Below are 20309 nucleotides of genomic sequence, written 5' to 3' on the forward strand. Positions count from 1 at the left end.
TATAGGATTCTCAGAAGCAACAAATAATAGAATTTGGAGCAAACACATAATAATTCTGTGTTGGTCGAAGCTCCCAAATATGCACTTTAAAGGATGGCTTTGTCAGATTACTTGCTCAACAATGAAACACAAGAATTTCCATCAGATTTTTAACAGAGTAAAGGCCCATTCTGCATCTAAGAGTCTGATCAGATTGCATCAAAATACGATTGGATACAGAATGTCTTTAATAACACTGTAACCACAGAGTAAGGACAGAGCATTTTGGGAAGGAACATTTATAAGCTTATGGCCATATGATGTGCAGTTTTATTGTTTAAATACCCACACTAGCCACTGGCCTATTTAGATAGTGACTCTATGGATAGCTAGGGAATAAACACTGTTTTGATCTGCTTTAAATGCACCAGGAATACATGGTGGCTCCCAGGACAGCAGAGAACCCCAGGAGGCCACTGGGACATCACCTCCATGCTTTGGTTTCTAGTATAACAAATTGAAGAAGCTTTACTGGGCAGACTGGCGCAAGAAAACCAATTTCATTCTTGCTCAGAACAATTTAGCTCTTCCTCAGAGTAATTGTAATAATATTGTCTCTGACCAACGACCATTCAAGGAGGAATTATAAACATAGTCCCCAGGGCAGTCCTGGGAGGAAAGGACCAAGTGAGAATCTTAGTAAGAAGAGAGTTCTTAGCAAGGAGGCAAGATCAGCGTGAACAAAGAAAGTCAAATTCTGTTCGTATGCAAGAACATTCACAGACATAAGAGCAGAAGTTGCTCGTGGAGTGTCTCCAGCCCCATGCTGCCTGTGGCTGCTCCTGCCCCCTGTCTTCTTGTTCCACAGTGGGGGCTTTTGCTGCCTATGCTCCTTCAGTTTCAGGGCATGTTTATATGTAGCTATGGGTTTTATGTGACAGAAGGTATTTGTGTATGCGTATTGGAGGACAGGGGAGTCAGCTAAGCCGAAGAGGACTTTTCATATTCTTTAATGTAATACTAATTATAAGATAGGTGAAGGAGGGTAGAAATGGAGAAACCATATCAAAAGAGAAAAACTTATCACCAGGTTGGCCACAAGATGTGAAATTTTCCAACCATTGACATTCTTGAGGACCATTTACAAAGCTGTAAAGGGATTATGATCTGCACTGGTGAAGTTATAGACCCTCAAAGTAGATATATCCAAGACTGTTACCACAGTATTGCTCAAGATTCAGCAGTTTTATAGATATAGTTGGTACAAGCTCAGCAGAAATGGTTTATTGATTATAAGACTGGCTACTTGTCCTTTACTCTTTGCCCCTTTTTTTCTCCTCTCTCTCCTCCCCCTTTCCATATGGAGATGGACATTTCTGTGGATCTTGATGACTTCCCTCCCATCATTAGAATTTTCAACTGGTAGAGCCTACTTCTAATCATGTGGGAACTCTTCTTGTACCTATAGCTATAATGAAAGAATTAAGATCTCTGATGAACACAGTTATCGACCATGATTGCAGAGGTTTGGTAATAAAAAACACTACCCACATCCTTACAGAGATGAACTCAATATGTAGAATAAGTATACTTTTTATGGACATGGCCAATGTGGGAACTTATTTTGCTGAATTATGCATGTGTGTTATAAAGGTTTTGTTTTTCTTTTTTTTTTCCTTTCTTGATTTTTGGGGGAAGATGGGATGTGAAAGAGAAAGAAAAATAAACATTTGTTGGTAGAAAAAAAATTGTTCTTGAAGGCTGGGAACATTTTGTTTATCTTTGTATCCCCAACATCCAACATAGTGCCTGGTACATGGTAGACAATTAATAAATGCTTCCTGATTAATGATCTAAATGTAGCATTGCTGTGTGGACCAAGACTGAGTGCGTTAGTTCTCCTAAGAAGGAAGATGTATCCACAGATGCCATATTTCCATTACCTGTCTTGATCATGTGACCTATGTGGTCATAAATGGCCTCCTGGCCTACTGAATGAGATTCTGCCAAGTATATCCAAGAGAAAAAATATCTATTTTATAGATTAAAACATTAAAAAGCTCAACAAAGCCCCAAATAGCTAAAATTTTGAAGAAGCGCTTAATGTTTTAGTACTGAAAAAATAATACCATATGGCCAATCAATAAATAAACACATAATTCTCCAAAGGACAAATAAAAGCATTCAAATTCAATTACACACATTTTAGCCCAACTGACAGAATTTATTGTTGCAGGAACCACGAATATACTTTCAAAACTGGTTCAGGCCCAAGATTATTCATATTTTCAAATTATTTCTTTAAATCCTATACTCTCCTTAAAAATTCTCCTAGGGGGCTGTCATTTAATCAGGCTACCCTACATAGTGATGCAGATGCAGCCCCTACATGATTTAGTCAGTAGAGTTGAAGAGATGCTAGTGAGCAGAAAAAGTCATCAGTTTCTGACCCACATGGTAATGAAACTCTCTGAGCTTATCAAAGCTGGTCCTCAGATGACAGGCAGACAGTTCATTGCTGGGACCATAGTCTAAATTTCTCCAACCTCATAAGGTCTGCTCAAATTCGTGCTCCCCTGGTATAGCCTTCAAGACCACAGATTGCACTCCATGTCATAATATATTAGAACCAGACTTTGGTGCACGAATAAGTCTAAAGAGGTAAAAGAAAAGCTGAATAAAAATACCATTGGGAGTATCATAGATTTAGATCTGTACGGCAACTTAGACATCATCTGTTCAATCCCCTTATTTTATAAATGATGACACTTAGCCCAAAGAGGTTACCTGAGCTCCCACAGCTGGTAAGTGAAGAATCAATCGTGGGTCATGTGATTCAAATTTTATCACTACCAACTTGAGAACTCTTCCTACTGCACCTTTTTGTGAAAACACCTTATAAATTAAATAAGTAATGAGAGGTGAGCTTGGTGGAGGGGAGGGAGATAGGAGAAGCTGGCAGGGGAGGGTGTTGGTATCATTGGATCCAGGGAGAAAGGCAGCATTTTGTAGTGGAAAGGACTTCCTTTCAGGAAACCTGATTTGAGCCCTGGTTCTGCTGTCTCCAAGCTGAGTAATCCAAGTCCAATCACTTTACCTCTCTGAGCCTCAGTTTCCTTCTCTGCAATGTCCCCATAAAGAGGACATAATAACAGTGGAATCACCCACCTCACAGGTTTAAAGGGGGAAATGTGATGTTAATTTTAAAGTGCTACATCAATACAAAGTTTTTAAAAGTCATTTTCATCCACAGATGATGGAATGTTTAAGTCAACTCATTGTTGATAATCTGGATGTGCGACGCTGGATCTTTAAAGTGGACAATGAATTTGGAGGCAACGGAACTGCATTTTGTGACATTCTTTCCCATCTAAAGTGTTATAATTGGGTCATACGGGAAAGTCACAAATACGGTGTCAGAGATTGGAATAAGAAATGGGCACACGTGAGTTTCCATTAAGTTATACTAGATGGGGAGACAATAAAGCTGGGTTCTGGCTCTGACTCTGTCTCCAGTTATCAGTGTGACAGTAGGGGAAGTCATTCACTTCCCTAGACTTCCCCTTCCTTCTCTATAAAATGAGGAAGGTAGACCAGATGATTTTGAAGGTCCTTTCCTCCTCCAAAATTTCTACTGTGTCTTCACAGTTGAAATGAATATTTTACCATATTCAGTTGAAAACACTCACAAATTTCTTATATAACTATGTTTTTGTCATGTGATCTTAGCAATGTATATGATTGGGTTAACTACGTTTTCTTATGAGAGTAATTCTCTGAGTGGTTAATTCCCATTTAGAAGTCAATGTATGATAGCACTAGCAAGAATCACAAATTATTAAAAATGATCAAAATAGATTCATGTGACTGCTGTCTCCTAGAGAGCTTTAGGAAAAGGATATTTTCCTAGGTGGCACATCTCCACCATGACTTAAACAGAAAATTCCAAACAAATGGTTGGAATCTATAGATTTTTTTCCCCTTGCATGTTAGCTAAAGGAAAGAAGGAAGAAGTCTATCCAATGAATTCCGAACTCATTTTAATGATGACTAATAGTTTGCACCATACTAGGAGATCAGAAAACACATAGGTCAAATTCACTCATCTACAATTGGACTTACTAGGCAATATGTTGGAATGGAAAGAGTACTAAATGTGAAACCAGTATAACTTGGTTGAAATCCTGCTTCTGGCACTTAGTAGCTATGTGACTATGGGCAAGTCACCTGAACTTCAATTTTCTCATCTGCAAAACAGGAATATATGTATGCTACCTATCATTCAGGGTTTCTGGGAGGGAAATGCCATAAAACTTTGAGCTGTGACTGGTAGCAAAACTTTTCTAAGCCCTTAAGAATTCCTATACTTTTTTATTGGCCCTCACAACTGGATCTACATATCCAGATAAGGGAGAGCTGGCAGGAAAATACAGACACGCATATCCTGACTGCTTCCTTGTCTATTCTTCTAGTGTTTGGCTGTAAACTTAGATCTGCATCTGCTCTGAGCATCCCTGCTCGAGAGGTAGAGATGAATCAAGGCACAAGAGATGCACAGGGAGGGGCATGCTGGAGAGCACAGCATTTTTCATGTTAAAGAGAAATGATAAATACATCTAGAGAACAGTCAGAAGAGAAAAAGAGTTCACTTTGACAAATGTTCCTATTCTCCCCATGATCTATTCTTTGTTGTTATTTTTTCCTCTCTCAGCAAAATGGACTGAATGCACTACCTGTCACTGAAAGCTTTTTACATATTATTTAGAGGATACCAAAGTGAATTACTCTTCTGGAGAAAAAAACTAATACAAGGAAAATGTATTTAATTTTGAGGCCCATAGAGGTTTCCCGTGTATTCTTGGGTCTAGATCGTATATTAACTTTTATAGGGTTTTGTTTCTTAAAGTGAAATTGTTGAGCCTAAATCATCAGTATCATTATTTTGTGTGTTTTTAAAAATTGAGATTTTTTAATGGGAAAAATGCTTGTTGATCTAAATATTTTATGCCCTAAACCATTTAAGGGCATGTCTAATATTTAAGGATTTCATGCTGCTGTGATAAATTTGTAGTGTGACTTATAGCATAGAGTATTTGAAAACACCTAAATTGGGATAAGTTGTACATAGATTAAATTATGCTTCTGGTTGTAAATTATATTAGTTAAAATTCAGCTGAATTTTAATTGTTGTGAGTTATGGTTTTGAGCAACAGTAACACACATATTTGGGATAATTGGAAATAAATGCTGATTGGACTCTGAGTCCAATGAATAATGCATAGCCTAGCCAAATCATTTTTAAGAGCTTATCGGAAGAAAAAATTGATTCAGTAAACTTTTCATAAATTTAGACCAGCTCTTAAACACTCTGTGGTAAAAGGACAAAAAAAAATCAAACAGTCCTAAGGACCTTTTTACAAATGATAGTTGACATTTTTAATACCTTCAAAGTTAGAGCCCCTTTTGAGAGTAGAGACCTTTTCCCATAATGAACTGCAATCTCCATTGAGTTTTGTCCTTTTGTTACTGCACACTATCAGAGTGATACAACATCAAGGCATTAGTTTATGAGCATAGGCATGTTTTAATGTCCTATTACAGGCCAGAGAACTGTTTCTTTTGATAATGAAGATATTGTGTCATCAGGCCTCGCCCAGCACATACCAAACATATGCTGGTGAGTTGTAAAACATTTCAGCTTCCTGATGAAAAGACCATCCTACAGGCAAGGAGTCCAGAGCCAGCCTCCGTTTGGGAAGAACTAATAGAAATGAGAATATGGCTGTAGGCACTAAGTTATGTTGGTACTTACAAAGAGCATCATTTGCATGTAGTTTAGAACATGTTGTCACGATTTTTCTCATTGGTAGACTGCAGGCAGCAGATTAAAAAGTCAGGTTTTCTCAGTGTCCTTGAATTCAGGTGAGGTTCTCTGCAGTCTACCAAAGACAGGGAACCTCGATGTGAGCACAGAAGGGCATTCTGGAATGATGCTGCCTCTCTGTGCTAAACTATAAAGACCATTTAGGTGGCCCATTAAGGTTTGTAAAGAGCTTCACATATTAATTATCTCATTTGATCTCTTCAGCAAGAACAGCAATAATACATTATTTGAAATCCTTTAAGACTTGTGAAGTCCTGAAGCTAGGTTCTGATTAGCGCAAATAACACTGGTTACTTTATTTGAATTGGCACCACATGTTTCTGTTGGACTAGAAACAATTGTCTTATTTTATATAATTATAAATGTATAAATTTGAATTCATGAGACCACTTCAGGGATTCATTATTTGCACTAATCAAGATCTAACTGTACATGTTATCTCATTTCAGTGATCTTTACAACCACCCTGTAAGGTAGGTTCTCTTAGAATCCCCATTTTTCAGGTGGGGAGACTGAGGTAGAGAGAGATTAAGCTACTTACCCTAGGTCACACAGCTACCTTCTGAGTGTCTGAGGCAGGATCTGAAATAAGGTTTTCTTCCACTACTGTCAGGAAGTGATCTTAACCCCTTCCCCCATTAACAGATTATCAAAAGCTATGCTAGTTTTATTGTATTAAGTGTTACTAATGAAATACAAAGGGAAATACAGACCATTGTAGAAGGTATTGAGCTGCCTTTCCTATTCTCCTCACTGACTTGTTCCTTCACACTCCATCAGCTTTGTTTCTCTTCCCTAATTGTATTATCACAATTTGAATACCCACAGACTTTGATCAGTAATATCATTTTCCAGTTTTCTAGTAAGATCAGGACTGGCTGCAGTGAAACCTTTTTTTTCACGTCTCTTCCTGCCTTTCCCAACTCTCTGGGGCCCATCCTCCATTACACCAGGTGCCTGATTGTCCCCACTCTCTCGCTTTTCTTTCCTACAAAAGCCTGATCTTGGGAAAGAATCTAACCCATTCATTCACACTGAGATTTTAGTGTCCGATAAGAATTACTATACCTCAGTGGTCTTTTTTTCATTTGGATAAGTACTAAGTTTTAAGTCAAACAAGTGCATGGCATCCATCATCCAATAGTATCTTGGGATTTTGGGGCAGTGTAACCAATGTCTCTCATAATAATTTTGTTCTTAGCCTCAGTTTACTCATCTGTAAAATGGGGATTAAAAACACTTGTTTTTCCTGTTTCAAATGAGGCCATGGACAGAAAGGACTGTGTAACCATAAGACACTAAATAAATATGAACTTATATTCCACCAACATGGAGGACTGACTCTAGAGAAGATGTTTTTTGCCTTGTTCTTCTTTTATTGAAGAGCAGAAAAGACTGGCCTCTCTTCCTTTTCTGTGTTTTTTGTTGGGGGAGGGGAAAGGAGAAAGAAATACAGGTTTGTTGGTGATGCCTTTTGCTAAAAAGATCTTGTCAAAGCTCTTCCTTTGTGAACTGATCTGAGCTCATTTGTGTTTGAGGAGTGAAGCAAATGTGAAATGTGTCATGAGGAAGTAGAATGAATCTCTTATTAGACCAGGATCCCCTAGTCCTTCCATGCACTGGGTCACTTCCCTCTGGGGCTTTAGTATCCTTATCTGTAAAATGAGGAGATCGGGTTTGATTGTCTACAGGACCCCTTTGTGACCCAACATTTTTTGTTTCTATGGTGAAAATGTTCAGTGGTTTGCTAATTATGAAAAATCAGGAACTAAGTTGCTATTGGTTTTAGCAATCTGCAATAGCTGTTTTACTGTTTCAGAGAATTGGTATCCTTTGTTTGATGGTAAAACTTGGGTTTGATATAAAACTAGCAAAAAAGCAGGCAGAAAAGACAGAGAAAATCCAAGGCTTCTTGTCACTTTCTCTCATTTTAGTTTGTGTTAGATATAGAGGAAGAGAGGACAAAGGCTGCCCAGTTCAAAGTGTGTGTGTGTGTGTGTGTGTGTGTATTTGTATCATGACAGAGGCAGAGACAGAGAGAAAAAAAAGAGAGAGAGAAAGCTAGAGATTTGTATATAGAATACACATTGGGTTAGGAAGCATCTGTCTTTCCATTCTTCTATATGTGTGTATACATATATATACATACACACACGTATAGATGTACACATATGCCTACAAATGCACATGCATGTGTGTACACACATATGTACATATACACACATACATGTGTGTGTTATGAGGTACTGTGGTGTGTGGATGGAGAGCTAGTTTACAGTCAGAAGCCCTTGGTTCAAATTCTGCCTCTTATACGTAGTGGCCATGTGACCCTGGACAAGTCATTTGACCTCTCAATTCCTTAAGCAATTTTTAAAGACTATAAGTTACCAGACAATTGCTAATCTGCAGCAGTAGAGGGATTTTGCTCAGTAGGCATTCCTTCTACCAATGGAATCATTAAGTTCAGACAAACATAGGTATTGATCACATATGTATATGTTGTTCTAGTTGTGGTTCAGTCATATCCAACTCTTCGTGATCTCATTTGGGATTTTCTTGGTGAAAATACTGAAGTGGTTGGCCATTTCCTTCTCCAACTCATTTTACAGGTGAAGAAACGGAGGCAAGCAAGGTTAAGTGACTCATCCAGGATCACACAGTTACTGTCTTGAGATTTGATCTGAACTCAAGAAGAGGAGTCTTCCTGCCTCTGATCCAGGCACTTTGTCCACTGTGCCACCTAGCTGCCATATGGATGTGTATGTGTGTATGCATATGTGTATCTACATATACACATACATATATACTATGTATACATGCTATATACATATATACTATATTTGTACACACATACATACATATATATGCTAATGACTAAATACCAGAAAGTTATCTCCATTAATAAAAAAAAATTAAATTTAATGAAGTTTTCTATTTGCAATTATGTAGTGAAGAATAATCATTTGGTATTTTTAGAAAGTCATTATAGCTTGATTATAGATATTAACACATGAAAATATTGACTGAGCCCAATCCCTTAAATGAAATGAAAGACTTTAAAATTCAAACCTACTTGTCAAAATTCAAGCACATTTTCATTTACACAGGACTCCTGTTGGCCTGTTCAAAGCAGACTTTGACTCACCAACTCAGCTTCACAGAAGAATAAGTATAACCCTGGGTTAGCTACCTGCTATGACCCTTTGAGTGTCTAAGCTGGCGTTCATTCCCAGCCATCACTCAGGCAGTGTAAGGCATGAGACTTGGGTTCATGTCTCGTTTCTGGTGCTTACTGCCCGCGTAGCACTGGCTAAGTCATTTAAGTTTCCCATCTGTAACATGCGGGTTTGGGTCTGGATCCTAGGATCTGTGATTCCAGGAATAACTCATCCCATGAAAGTGGAATACCATGTGAGACGTAAGCCACTTCTCTAGTAATCTTTCTGAAAGTTTTTAATTTAGTTCTGTTTTTAAATAATGCAGTGCTGTGAGTAACGTTTGGAATACTGTGATTATTACTTGATGTAACGTTTCTTGAGCACCAGCAGTATGCTGCACAGAATTACAACACAACCAGTTTCCAGCTGCCACTGGAGAGAAATCCATTAGCTAGGCCATAAAGACAAGCAAAACCTAAGACTGAATACACTGTTTAAATTCAGGTTTTCAAACATAACTAAAACATAGGGGGGTGGGGGAGGGAACAAAATGAATCAGAGCATTTGATTTTTTAATATATAAGAATTATCTGTAGTCTATAAAATGCAGGCTGTGTACTTTAAGAGAAAAAGGAGTAAATGCACCCAGAGCAGTCATATCTCAATTATCCAGAAAAATTAGGGAATAATATTCCGGGTAAGTGAAATTTTTGTGATAAGTGAAGACTGACATTCTTTACCATGGAAACTTTTTTAAAATAACATTTTATCTTTCCCCCGGTTACATGTAAAAACAATTTTTAACATTCTTTTTTTTTCTTTTTTTAGTTTTGAATTCCAAAATCTATCCCTCCCTTTCTTCCCCTTCCCACTCCCCGAGATGTTAAGTAATCTTATATAGGTTATATGTGTACAGTCATGTAAGACATTAGCATGGAAACTCTTTATAAATTTTAACCATTTTTGATTTTGTAAAATATCCTTTTGAAAAGTGTCCCACATTTTCTAGACCCATTAAACAATGTATACATATATTTTATTATGTTAGGACCCATGATTTCATTGGTGTGAGCCTTCCCTTCTCCACTGATGCCACTTGAAGGCCCTTCATGCCTTAGATGGCTATGGCTAACACACACACACACACACACACACACACACACACACACACACATTCCATCACCAGTTCACCAGCTTTCTAGTGATGAGCCTCTTCTAAATGAGCCACACTAGTTTTTAAAGGTAACTAACACAGCATTCAAATCTTTTTAACTTTTCAGGTCGTCCAAATTTGTAATGGTCTGTTGGTATCAAGCCCTTTCATATACTCATACTATTATGGGAATGAAGCAAAGATTTCAATGTTGTCTTCACGTCTTCTTTCTCTGTCTCATTGTAAAGTCCTGTCAGTTCCGTACATATGGGGTCCTCAAGCCACACCATGATTTTGAAACTCAGCAGTAGAAGGTGTTATCCAGCATCTAGGTCACTAGATTTCTGGCTGAGATATAGACAGGATATAGATTGATTCTGTTGTTAAATCTGTTTCCTTTTGGAAGACAATCATGGTGGCAGTATCTCTGAGGCCTTGGGACTTTTCTCACTCACTTCTTTACCTTAGAGTAAATTCCCCTAAAGGTAAAGAAGTGGGTGAGAAAAGTCCCAGGACCTTAAAGATATTTCTTTCTCTCTCTCTCTCTCTCTCTCTCTCTCTCTCTCTCTCTCTCTCTCTCTCTCTCTCTCTCTCTCTCTCCCCCAGTCTGTGTGTGTGTGTATGTATGTGTGTGTATGTATTTTCATATATGATTTTATTGCAATGAAAATATATTAAAATGTATATATGCATACATATACGTGTATGTTATGTACATATATGGGCATGTACATATTTAACATTTAAAAAGACACTGCTCTAGGTATTGTAAGGCATACAAAGAAATATAAATCATGCCCCTTACATCCAAGAATTCACAGTCTTAAATACAATATGTGTGACAGTCCCAAAGATGTCAAAAAATACATCAGGTACCCAATAACTGGTGGTAGTGCTAAGTACTCACTGTGAGCTAGGAAGACTCCAGATAGGGTTGAGCCTCCATTTAGATCAAAGATCTTAGGCTTCAGAAACAGGCACCCACAATGAATAAATAGCTGGCCTAAAAGTCAAGAAGAGCCAAGTTAAAGTGCTTCCTCTTAGACATACTAGTTGTGTGACCCTGAGCACATCTCCTGATGTGACAGGCTGCAAAGATGGTGCTGACCTATACTGGTAATTTCACTGGTGAGTTTCCACATCTAGGCATTCTCTTTCCCATTGAAATCACAAGTCCAATTCCTTTGCCTATCATAGATTTTAGAGCTGAAAGGGACCTTTGGGATCATCTGGTACAATTCCCTCATTTATATGAGGAAACTCAGGTCCAGAGAAGAGAGTTTATTTTCTTTACATCATACATACATAGGTAGGTAAGTGGAAAAACCAGGAATACCTCCCAACTGGTCTCCTGCTTCTTACTTGCAAATCTCAATCTGAATTGAGCTACGATTTGAACCTATTCTTACTATTACAACCCAGGTAACAGTTTGTAAGCACCAGATCTCTATAGTATTCTGTCTTACACCTTCCTTCCCAATGGTCCTGTGTATTTATCAGAGTTGATGCTCAGTCATTTTTCAGTCATGTCTGACTCTTTGAGACCCCTTGGATTTTCTTGGCAAAGATACTGGAGTGGTTTGCCATTTCCTTCTCCAACTTATTTTATAAATGAAGAAACTGAGGCAAACAGGCTTAAGTGACTTGCCCAGAATCACACAACTAATAAGTGTCTAAGGCCAGATTTGAACTCATGAAGATGAGTCTTCCTGATTCCAGACCCAGTACCCCATCCTCTCACCACCTAGCTTGCCCATTTATCAGAGTAATAAGCTAATATGATTAACATCCTTGGCAAGCTGGTGTTTGTGAAGGGAAGACTTTTTTGTCATCTATATATAGAGCATAACTCACCATGGTTAAGAAACATTCTTTTTTTTAAAAAAAAAATGAAATGTTCAAGGTCTTCATGTCTTTTACTGTGGTGTTTTGCCATGTGGCAGCCTCTTAGGGTTATCAAAAACTCCAGTGGAGAAATATCATCCTAGGACTCAGAAAGCCTTGGTCCTGGTTCTAACTCCAGTCCTTGCGATCTGTATATACATGGACAATGCACTTAAAATCTCTGAGCCTCAGTTTCCTCATCTATAAAATGGAGGTAATAAAACTTATCATACCAGAGGATCAAAGGAGATAACAAATGTGTATAAGACAATATACAAATGGAAGATTTTACTATCTCATATAGTAATGATTGTAATAATATCAATTATTTTTTAAGTGTTTTGCTGTCATCTATAAAGTATTGTCTTCTCTCCATGATGACATCGGAGCTGTATTTTAGCAAAGCTACATCCAGTCCTATTCAATGCACATATATCAAGTCCTCCAGGTCACTCTGCAACATATATATATTGGTCCAATAAACAATCCTTAGAAAAATCTCTTATATGGTGGTCGTTTGGTTAGCCTGAGATTGCTATGAATTTTGCAACTCACCCATTAGATACATATGCCTATTCAGTTTCATATGCACATCATGATGTCGAGTTTTATATACTGCTCTTTTAGTCCATCGTAAAATGTTGTAGTAAATTGTCAATTCATTTCACAATTTAAGGTAATATTAGGCCCACAGGCAGGATTAGCTTAGTGTGTATCTCTTGGGTAGCTCATTTTTTGATCAGATAGAAGATTTGGAAATATAGACAGGTCTTTATTTATCACCTTGATAAATGAGGATATGTGGGTGTTTTTTTTAATATGCTGCAGATTAAAGATAAGGAACTTCTAATTTATTCCAGATACTCCAACAATGGGGCTGTTCTGAAAAACTAAATGTCTAGATAACTAAATATAACCCATCAGAATGATCAGTTTTCAAACACTTAGAACATAATGGAATATATAGCCTCTCCTTACCTCTTATTAAACCCCTTCTCTGATCATTCATGAGGCTATGCAAGCAGTCCTGGGTTCTTAAAAAATATATCATTGGAATATAATTTTGGCCAGGTTCTATGAAGTTGGAAAAGCTTTTAGTGTAGCAACTTGCTTTTATGTCTCATATCAGAGAGCGAAGCTAGATAAATTTAGTGAGGTTGGTCACCAAAGAGTTAGTCAGTAATTTTTGGGGGGGGGGGGAAGGAGAAAGGGTAGGGACCAGAAAAACTCATGAAAAAATCCAAGCCATTGATGAGTTGTAATTTATATTGGTAGAGGGAAGATGCAGAGAGATGAGATTTCTAGATAAATTATCAAAGAATTGATGTATGGAACATAATAAAATATCCTTAGCATTACAGAATGTAAATTTATCTTTCTTTGGGGATTAGAAGGTTTTGGGGTTTTTTGTTTTGTTTTATCTTTGCCCCAGAGAACCTTGGGGCCATCATTTTATACATCAGTTATCTTTGTGTAAGAATGTAGATAAAGAAGGTATAGGGGACTGGGCTGTGCCCATCCTATGACCTGACAACCACGTAGCACATTTGAATGGATCCCTCCGGTCAGTTCATTTACTTGTCGATTAACTGCAGAAAAAAATTCTAATGATTGAACCTCTCTCATCACTTGGATTCTGGGAAAGAGAGAATTGACTGACTGTACATGGTAGGAAGCTGAAATGATTCAGTCCGAGAGAAGGGGAAGGGGTTCTTTCCAATTTTTCCCGTTCCAGTTGGTCTCCTTTCTAATTAGCACAGCTGATACCCCATCCCCATCAGAAAAGACTGAACCATGCTCATATTTTCCTTATCTCTGAGAATTCCTCACGATGATCTCTTCCAGTTCAATGGTTATCTTTTTCAAGTTGGCAGTATTTCGTCTGAAGTGGCTCTCCATTCCACGGGAAGATGACAGAGAACGAAAATTGCATCCCTCAGTTACATTAAAATCAGAATACCCCTTCCTAGGACCTACAATAATCAGATATGCAAGCTGTTGGTTTGTATGTCCTATTGATTTAATATGCTTCTAATCAGTACATAAAGCTATAGGCCTGCAGTGTTAATTTTTCATATGCTTACAAAGTACCCTTTGATTTTCTGTCACACGTTAATTACAGCGTTTTGCCATTAAATAGGAAGCTTTGTGTAAACTAATTACTAGGTAATCATTGTCTACCGCAAGCGTGCTGTTTGTACCTTTTATTTTATTCTAAAAATGCACAGATCTCACAGTCTGGGAACACTCTACCTTCCAGCCATTAGCTCTCACTAATTCATAGCATTATTGTGTTAGGATTGTAGGAGTTGTAATTGTTGTGGTATCAGTGCTGTTAATTACCGGAGTAAACAGTTGAAATGGTGCCAAGGTCTATTGTACAAGGCAGAGAAAAGGAGGTTTGAATGTTACTTGCACCATCTGGGGACCGGAGGAGAGGCAAATGCTTGAAAACAGCAGTGAGGCAAGATCAGATCTTCAGCTCCAGGGTTTTAGGCCATATGGATCTGGAATAGTTTGAATCAATTGAATTTAACTGCCAGTTTTTAGCAATAACAGCGTGGAAGGAAAGGATGAAGCAACAACAGTAAAAGATAAGAAAACTTGGCTAGCGTTCCCCTGTCCAGCAAGTACTTGCTGGCACTCTTTGGGAAATGTTTATTTTGTGAAAGACCACAAAGCAGGCCTGCAGAGATGGATAGAGGGTAGAGTCCAAATGAGCCTGGCCATGGTGTGCGGCAGGAAGAATGATGGTTTAGTTCCCTTGTCTTTCCTGCCTTTCTGACTGCTGTACTAAAGGAGGTCACGATGCAATTCTGTTATTTGTTTTTTAAATTCAGACTTGTGCAGTGTGTTCAATTAATTTCTTTCACTACAAGCAAGCTAGTTTAAAAATCCATTCAGTTTTAAGGAAGTAAAAAAGAATGAATCTATCTATTTCTAACTCATTTGCGCAAATCTCGAGGTGTGGAAAAATTAAACTAGCCAAACAAACGAGGGAAAGAGTGGCTAAACACACATAGACATACGTATAATTTTGTGCTAAATTAGAATATGAAATCTCCTAATCTTCTTAGTCATAATTGTATAGGAATGAAAAATCAAGCAAAATCAAAGAACACTTTAGCTTTTTTTGATTTTCAAGTAGAGGGAAAGCAGAAATCAGCACACACGTTTAATACACTCGTAATTCTCTGGGTGGAAAAAAATAGTTTATTTTCAATAAATATACTTACTGATTACACCATTGAATGCAAATTCATGATTTCTTTTTATATCATTTTAAAATGTTGTTGGGTATACTGAGCTGATACGGTAGGTTTTTTATCTTTTATCATTATTTTTTTCTAAGTTTTGCTGTGTCTAAGTGAAAGCATTTTTTTAAAAATCCCAGAAGCTTGCCAGTGTTACTATTTTTTTTTAAATATCATCCAAAGAAAATGGAGGTATCTTTCTTTTTCTAAACCACCCTGGATTATTTCTTTTTTATTGTTCTCTTAGCAGATGTTGAAAGTTGTTCGGGGCACGGTGTAAACAATCCTTTTAAACAGAGATTCCCCCAAATAGTGGTTCATAACAATGAACTGAAAGCCATGCGTGTGGGTTTTTATGATGATGGTTTGGGGCTGGGGTCGCAGTGCCCCGCTTTTGTGTGCGCAAGCGGAGCTCCATTTAGAAGCTGAAGAAGTGCTCAATCTTTATATATTGAAATCCCCAGCATGCCGAGTGACAGCGTGAGCCTGAAAGGAAAACCATGGCCCCATGTGGTGTGGAAAGAACGGAACAGCAGTTTAAGTGCTGGAAAGTTGAAAGAGAACTAAGCTTCATTCGCTTCTGGTCGGGGAGAGCGCTTGTTCTGTGCTTTGTAAGTGAGGCATAGCATATGTGCCTCAGTTGGACAAAAAACCTCTTGAGTCAAAGCGACCCTTAGGCCCCGGGTGTTGATCCAAGGCAGAGACCTCGGTAATGAGGGACAGACCCCTCAAGAAGCAGCGAGTCGCTAATGCTACATAAGTACGGAATTATATACACCGCATTCTTACCATTCTGTTTAATGTGAGCTTCCACCGCAGCCAATCGCTTGCCACCCAGTCGAAATGGGCCATTAGCTATCGAGGGAAAATTGTCTTTGCTGCTTTCAGCAGATGGAGCAAATATTTTACAAAGCAATTTTACATACCAAAAACATTTGTGTTCCTCGGTAATGGTGGCTGTTTTACATTATGGTACCTTCTACAGCAGCATAATTTTCCATCTCATCGGAGGCAAAGTTGGCATTTTTGATTTTAAAATTCTCAATTAACAATTAAACCCAGAGTATTAAAACAGTCCTTAAACTTTAAGTAGGTGTGGGAAGTAGTTTATGACTTCCAAAGACATTTTCATTTTTCCTTCATCCCCTCAGCATATTTTTACACTCTAAAGAGGTTATTTCGGGTGAAGAGCTTACTGCTAGGGAAATGAATTGGAACTTTCGATCCTGATGCCAGATCAAAGCAAGCCATCATACAGATCACTGGCCAACAGTGGCTTCACGTGCCCTTTCCCTCAGTTAGACCCCTGATCCCAAGAAGCTGTGATTTGTGGATATAGAACTTGTTCCTTGGTTATTAGATAAGGCCGTTACCCATAGTGCCAGTGGTATCCAACCTTTCCACCTGTCCAGTAGGAATACTGACAATTCCAAATCTAGGTCCCATGTTAGGAATCACAGCTAAGACAAAACATCATCCCAAAAAAAAAAAAGGAAAATAAAAGAAATGCAAAAAGAAAGAAAAGAATAATAATGCAAATAAGCTCCAGATTTGGGAGCTCCAATTTCGTTCCTTTTTTTTTTTAACTTGAACATCCAGATATGTCAAAGCTACAAGCACCATCACTATGTTGTGATATACTTTGGAGGTGGCATCATGGAACAGTGAAAAGAATATTCATTTGGTAGTTGGAAGATACTGTCACTTCCAACTTTGCCATAAACTAGTTATTAGCCTTGGACAAGGCACTTTCCCCTTTTGGGTCTCAATTTCCCCACCCATAAAATTTGGAAGTTGAAATGGATGATTTCTAAGACCCTTGTCTTGGGCTAACAATGTATTATTTCTTTCCAGGTCATTGCCTTGCCCTTCTATATTTATGCCAATTTTTAGTCTTCTTTCCCCCATGTCTTCTTCTCTGAATTCTTTAAAATAAGATCAGATAGGCAAGATCCCTAGCTTGACTTTGATTATCGTTGGGGGGTGGGTGATGTTTTGATGCCAAAAAAGAAGAGAGGAGAAGAGAAGAGAAGAGAAGAGGAGAGGAGAAGAGGGAAGGGGGAGGGGGAGGGGGAGGGGAGGAGAGGAGAGAGCTTTTTGGTAGATAACCTACAGATGATAAGTAAGCAACAAAACTTGTATCCAAAAAATATATTCACTTTAAATCCACTGTAAAGAACTACTACAATGAGAGAGAGACAGAGAGAGAGGATGTAAATGGGAAGATACTAGCACTGGGGATGAGTAAGAAAGGTCCTTTCCAAAAGACAGAACTTGGAACTTGGATTGAGTCTTGAAGGAAGCCAGGGAAGGCAGGAGGTGGTGGTGAGGTGGGAAAGCATTCCAGGTGTGGGGGACAGCCAGCAGAATGGCACCATGTGTCTGGATTCCCCTCTACCACATACTTGGGATTAACATAGTTGACAAAACTAGCTCTCCAGTAGTCACAACTCCTCTAGTCCTTGTAAGCAGTGTTCAACCGAACATGTTTCTCATGCTTTAGAACCAGAACTTTATAGGATAATAGCATCATAGATTAGAGCTGGGAGGGTCTTTAGAAGCCCTCTAGTCCAACCCCTTCACTTGATATGTGAGGAATTAAAGTGATTTGCCCAAAGAAACAAAGGTAGTCAGTGATAGTTGGATGCCTTTCCCCTAATCCCAGCCTTTTCCCAGAGAGATGGGAAGCAAAGATCCAGAGGGAAGGACAACAATCTCTCAGTTGACTGAAATCCCTCATGTGTTTAGGGATCCCCCTAAACACAAGTAACCAGATGAAGTAACTAGAGGTGCTTTTCTCCTCTATGGAAATCAAAGTGAGCAAATGTTAACTCCAAATGTGTAAGTCTGTATATTAGGCAAGGCTCGAACCAGCCCTAAGATGGAGGAAGGTAAGACCAAAATTCCTTCCAGACTAGATACAGCATTGTCTCTGCCCATTGTCCCCAGATTGGTCACTAATGCTCAATAGCCATCGATAGTGTCAGTACAATTGCAATTGAATACAAATCTGGAATTAAAGTTTTTAATGAAGTTTATTTTTCAAAGCTTAACAACTATGTGAATCCCACAAAGCACAACTCCTTTTCTTTGGAGAAAGAGTCTTTGGCTCAATCTCTCTCTTTTTCTCCCATCTCTTCCTCTCTCTGTCTCCTCCTTTCTTTTTCTGTCCCCTTCCATCTGTCTTACAATGGGGGATTCTCTGACTAATGACAATAGAGACTGATCCTGATTTAGAAAGTGCCAGACTTTGAGACTGAATCTTGTCTTATTACCTGTGTGACCTTGGCCAAGTCACTTAACCTTTGTCTACCTCCATTTCTTCATCTGTAAAACAAGGATAATAGTAGCACCTACCTCCCAGGGTTGTTTCAAGGATCAAATAATATTTGATTTGATATTTGTAATAGTTGATCAAATAATCTTTACAAAGTGCTGCCACATAGTAGGTGTTCTATAAAGGGTAACTATTATCATTATTGATACTGTGGCTGTTGTTGAGCCAATGAGTTTGCAGTTTCACTACAACCTCCTGGTCTCTTTTCATAGGAACTAAGGTCTAAGCAGATACTTTTCTCTAAAGCTGTCATGGAACAAAAGAACAGGGTATGCAGAATTAGTTCAAAGAATTAACCTCAAAGTGAAGAGAGGTCATTCAGGAAAGAACAACAAAAACAGACAGGCCCGACTACAAACAAAATGTAAACTAGGAAAGATGGGGCCAAAAACACATTAGAGACCCTAAAGTCATCAGTAGGGTGAGTGAGTGAATGAATGAATGAATGAATGAATCTGCAGATTGAAGATCCTGGAGTAGGCGGGGAAGCTGATGGAGAAGAGGGGCATATGCTGCTAGCAGAGGTATGAGGTCTAGGTAAATCTTTATTTGCATCCATTCATGCCTACTGCCCTGCAGGCAGGCTTTGACACCCTCCCTCCACCACTCACTTGTCTTGGGGGGGCCAGACCTCATTATTCTATAAGCAGGTGATTTTTATGGACCTAGCGCAGAAGGCGAAGATGAAAGTATATTACAGGCATGAGGGACAAACTTTGCAAAACCATGGAGATGTGAAATGGAATGTTGTGTATGATTTACAACAAAAAGCCTAGCTTTTCTGGACTGTAGAATCCATGAAAGATAATGATATGTAATAAGTCTGGAAAGGTGTCTCAGAGATAGGTTTGCGATAACTGATCCCAGAGTTGGGAGCAACATGGTCATGTCTGCACTTTGAGAAAATCACTTTGGCAACTGAATAGAGGATAAATCGAAAATGGGAGCGACTGTGGGGTGTGATGAGTTGATGGTTTAACTAAGGCGTTCCTCCTTCCTTTGAGCTTTCTTACGTAATGCTGGTCATTGGTCCTCCTGTGCAACCACAAGCACACTTGAGCCTTGATATGTTCAATGGCACTCCTCACCTTCTTGGGCCATATAAAATGAGCCCATCTCCAAAGAAGAGATGAGTTCTTGCTTTTGATGGATTAAGATTGTCTTTCAAAAAGGTCCCCAAGGGAAACACTAGAACGATTCTGTCATAGAGGAGAGCATTATTCTTTGCATGAAATATTACTGTGATTGTTATCACTTGATCTGCCACTCTGAGCAGCTGATCTAGGCTCAAGCATGGCCTGTCTGCTCAGCATCAGATACTGAATCCTCAGCAGAAACAGGATTGTAAGGATAGCCTAGGCAGCAGAGGACATGGATGGAGGCCTTGAACAAGGTCCTGGAATCCCATGGATAGAAGAGTCAGCTTTGGTTCCAAAGGGCCTATCTAAATCAAATCCTCTTTCCCCTTATGAACCCATGCAGGGTGAAGGGAGCTAAGAAGAATAATTTATACAATGACAACAACATTATAAGGAAAAACAACTTTGAAAGACATTAGAATGCTAACTAGTGCAATGACAAGTCAGGAGTCCAGAGGGCTGAAGCTGAAGTATACCACCCACCACCTGACAGAGTTTAAAATAAGTTTAAAACGCAGGAT

General features: G+C 38.6%; 1 protein-coding gene across 6 annotated transcripts in view; it reads left to right on the forward strand.

The window, feature by feature from the left end:
• The window catches only part of IQCH (IQ motif containing H), a 305076-nt gene that overhangs the window by 188342 nt on the left and 96425 nt on the right, over positions 1-20309 (forward strand). For all 6 annotated transcript variants that reach the window (XM_072614735.1, XM_072614742.1, XM_072614763.1 and 3 more), the window contains one exon: positions 3233-3424. In XM_072614735.1, the coding sequence (XP_072470836.1) occupies positions 3233-3424 (192 nt within the window). The remainder of the gene's footprint in view (positions 1-3232; positions 3425-20309) is intronic.

Source organism: Notamacropus eugenii, chromosome 1 (assembly GCF_028372415.1).
Source record: "Notamacropus eugenii isolate mMacEug1 chromosome 1, mMacEug1.pri_v2, whole genome shotgun sequence".
Classification (NCBI taxonomy): Eukaryota; Metazoa; Chordata; class Mammalia; order Diprotodontia; family Macropodidae; genus Notamacropus; species Notamacropus eugenii.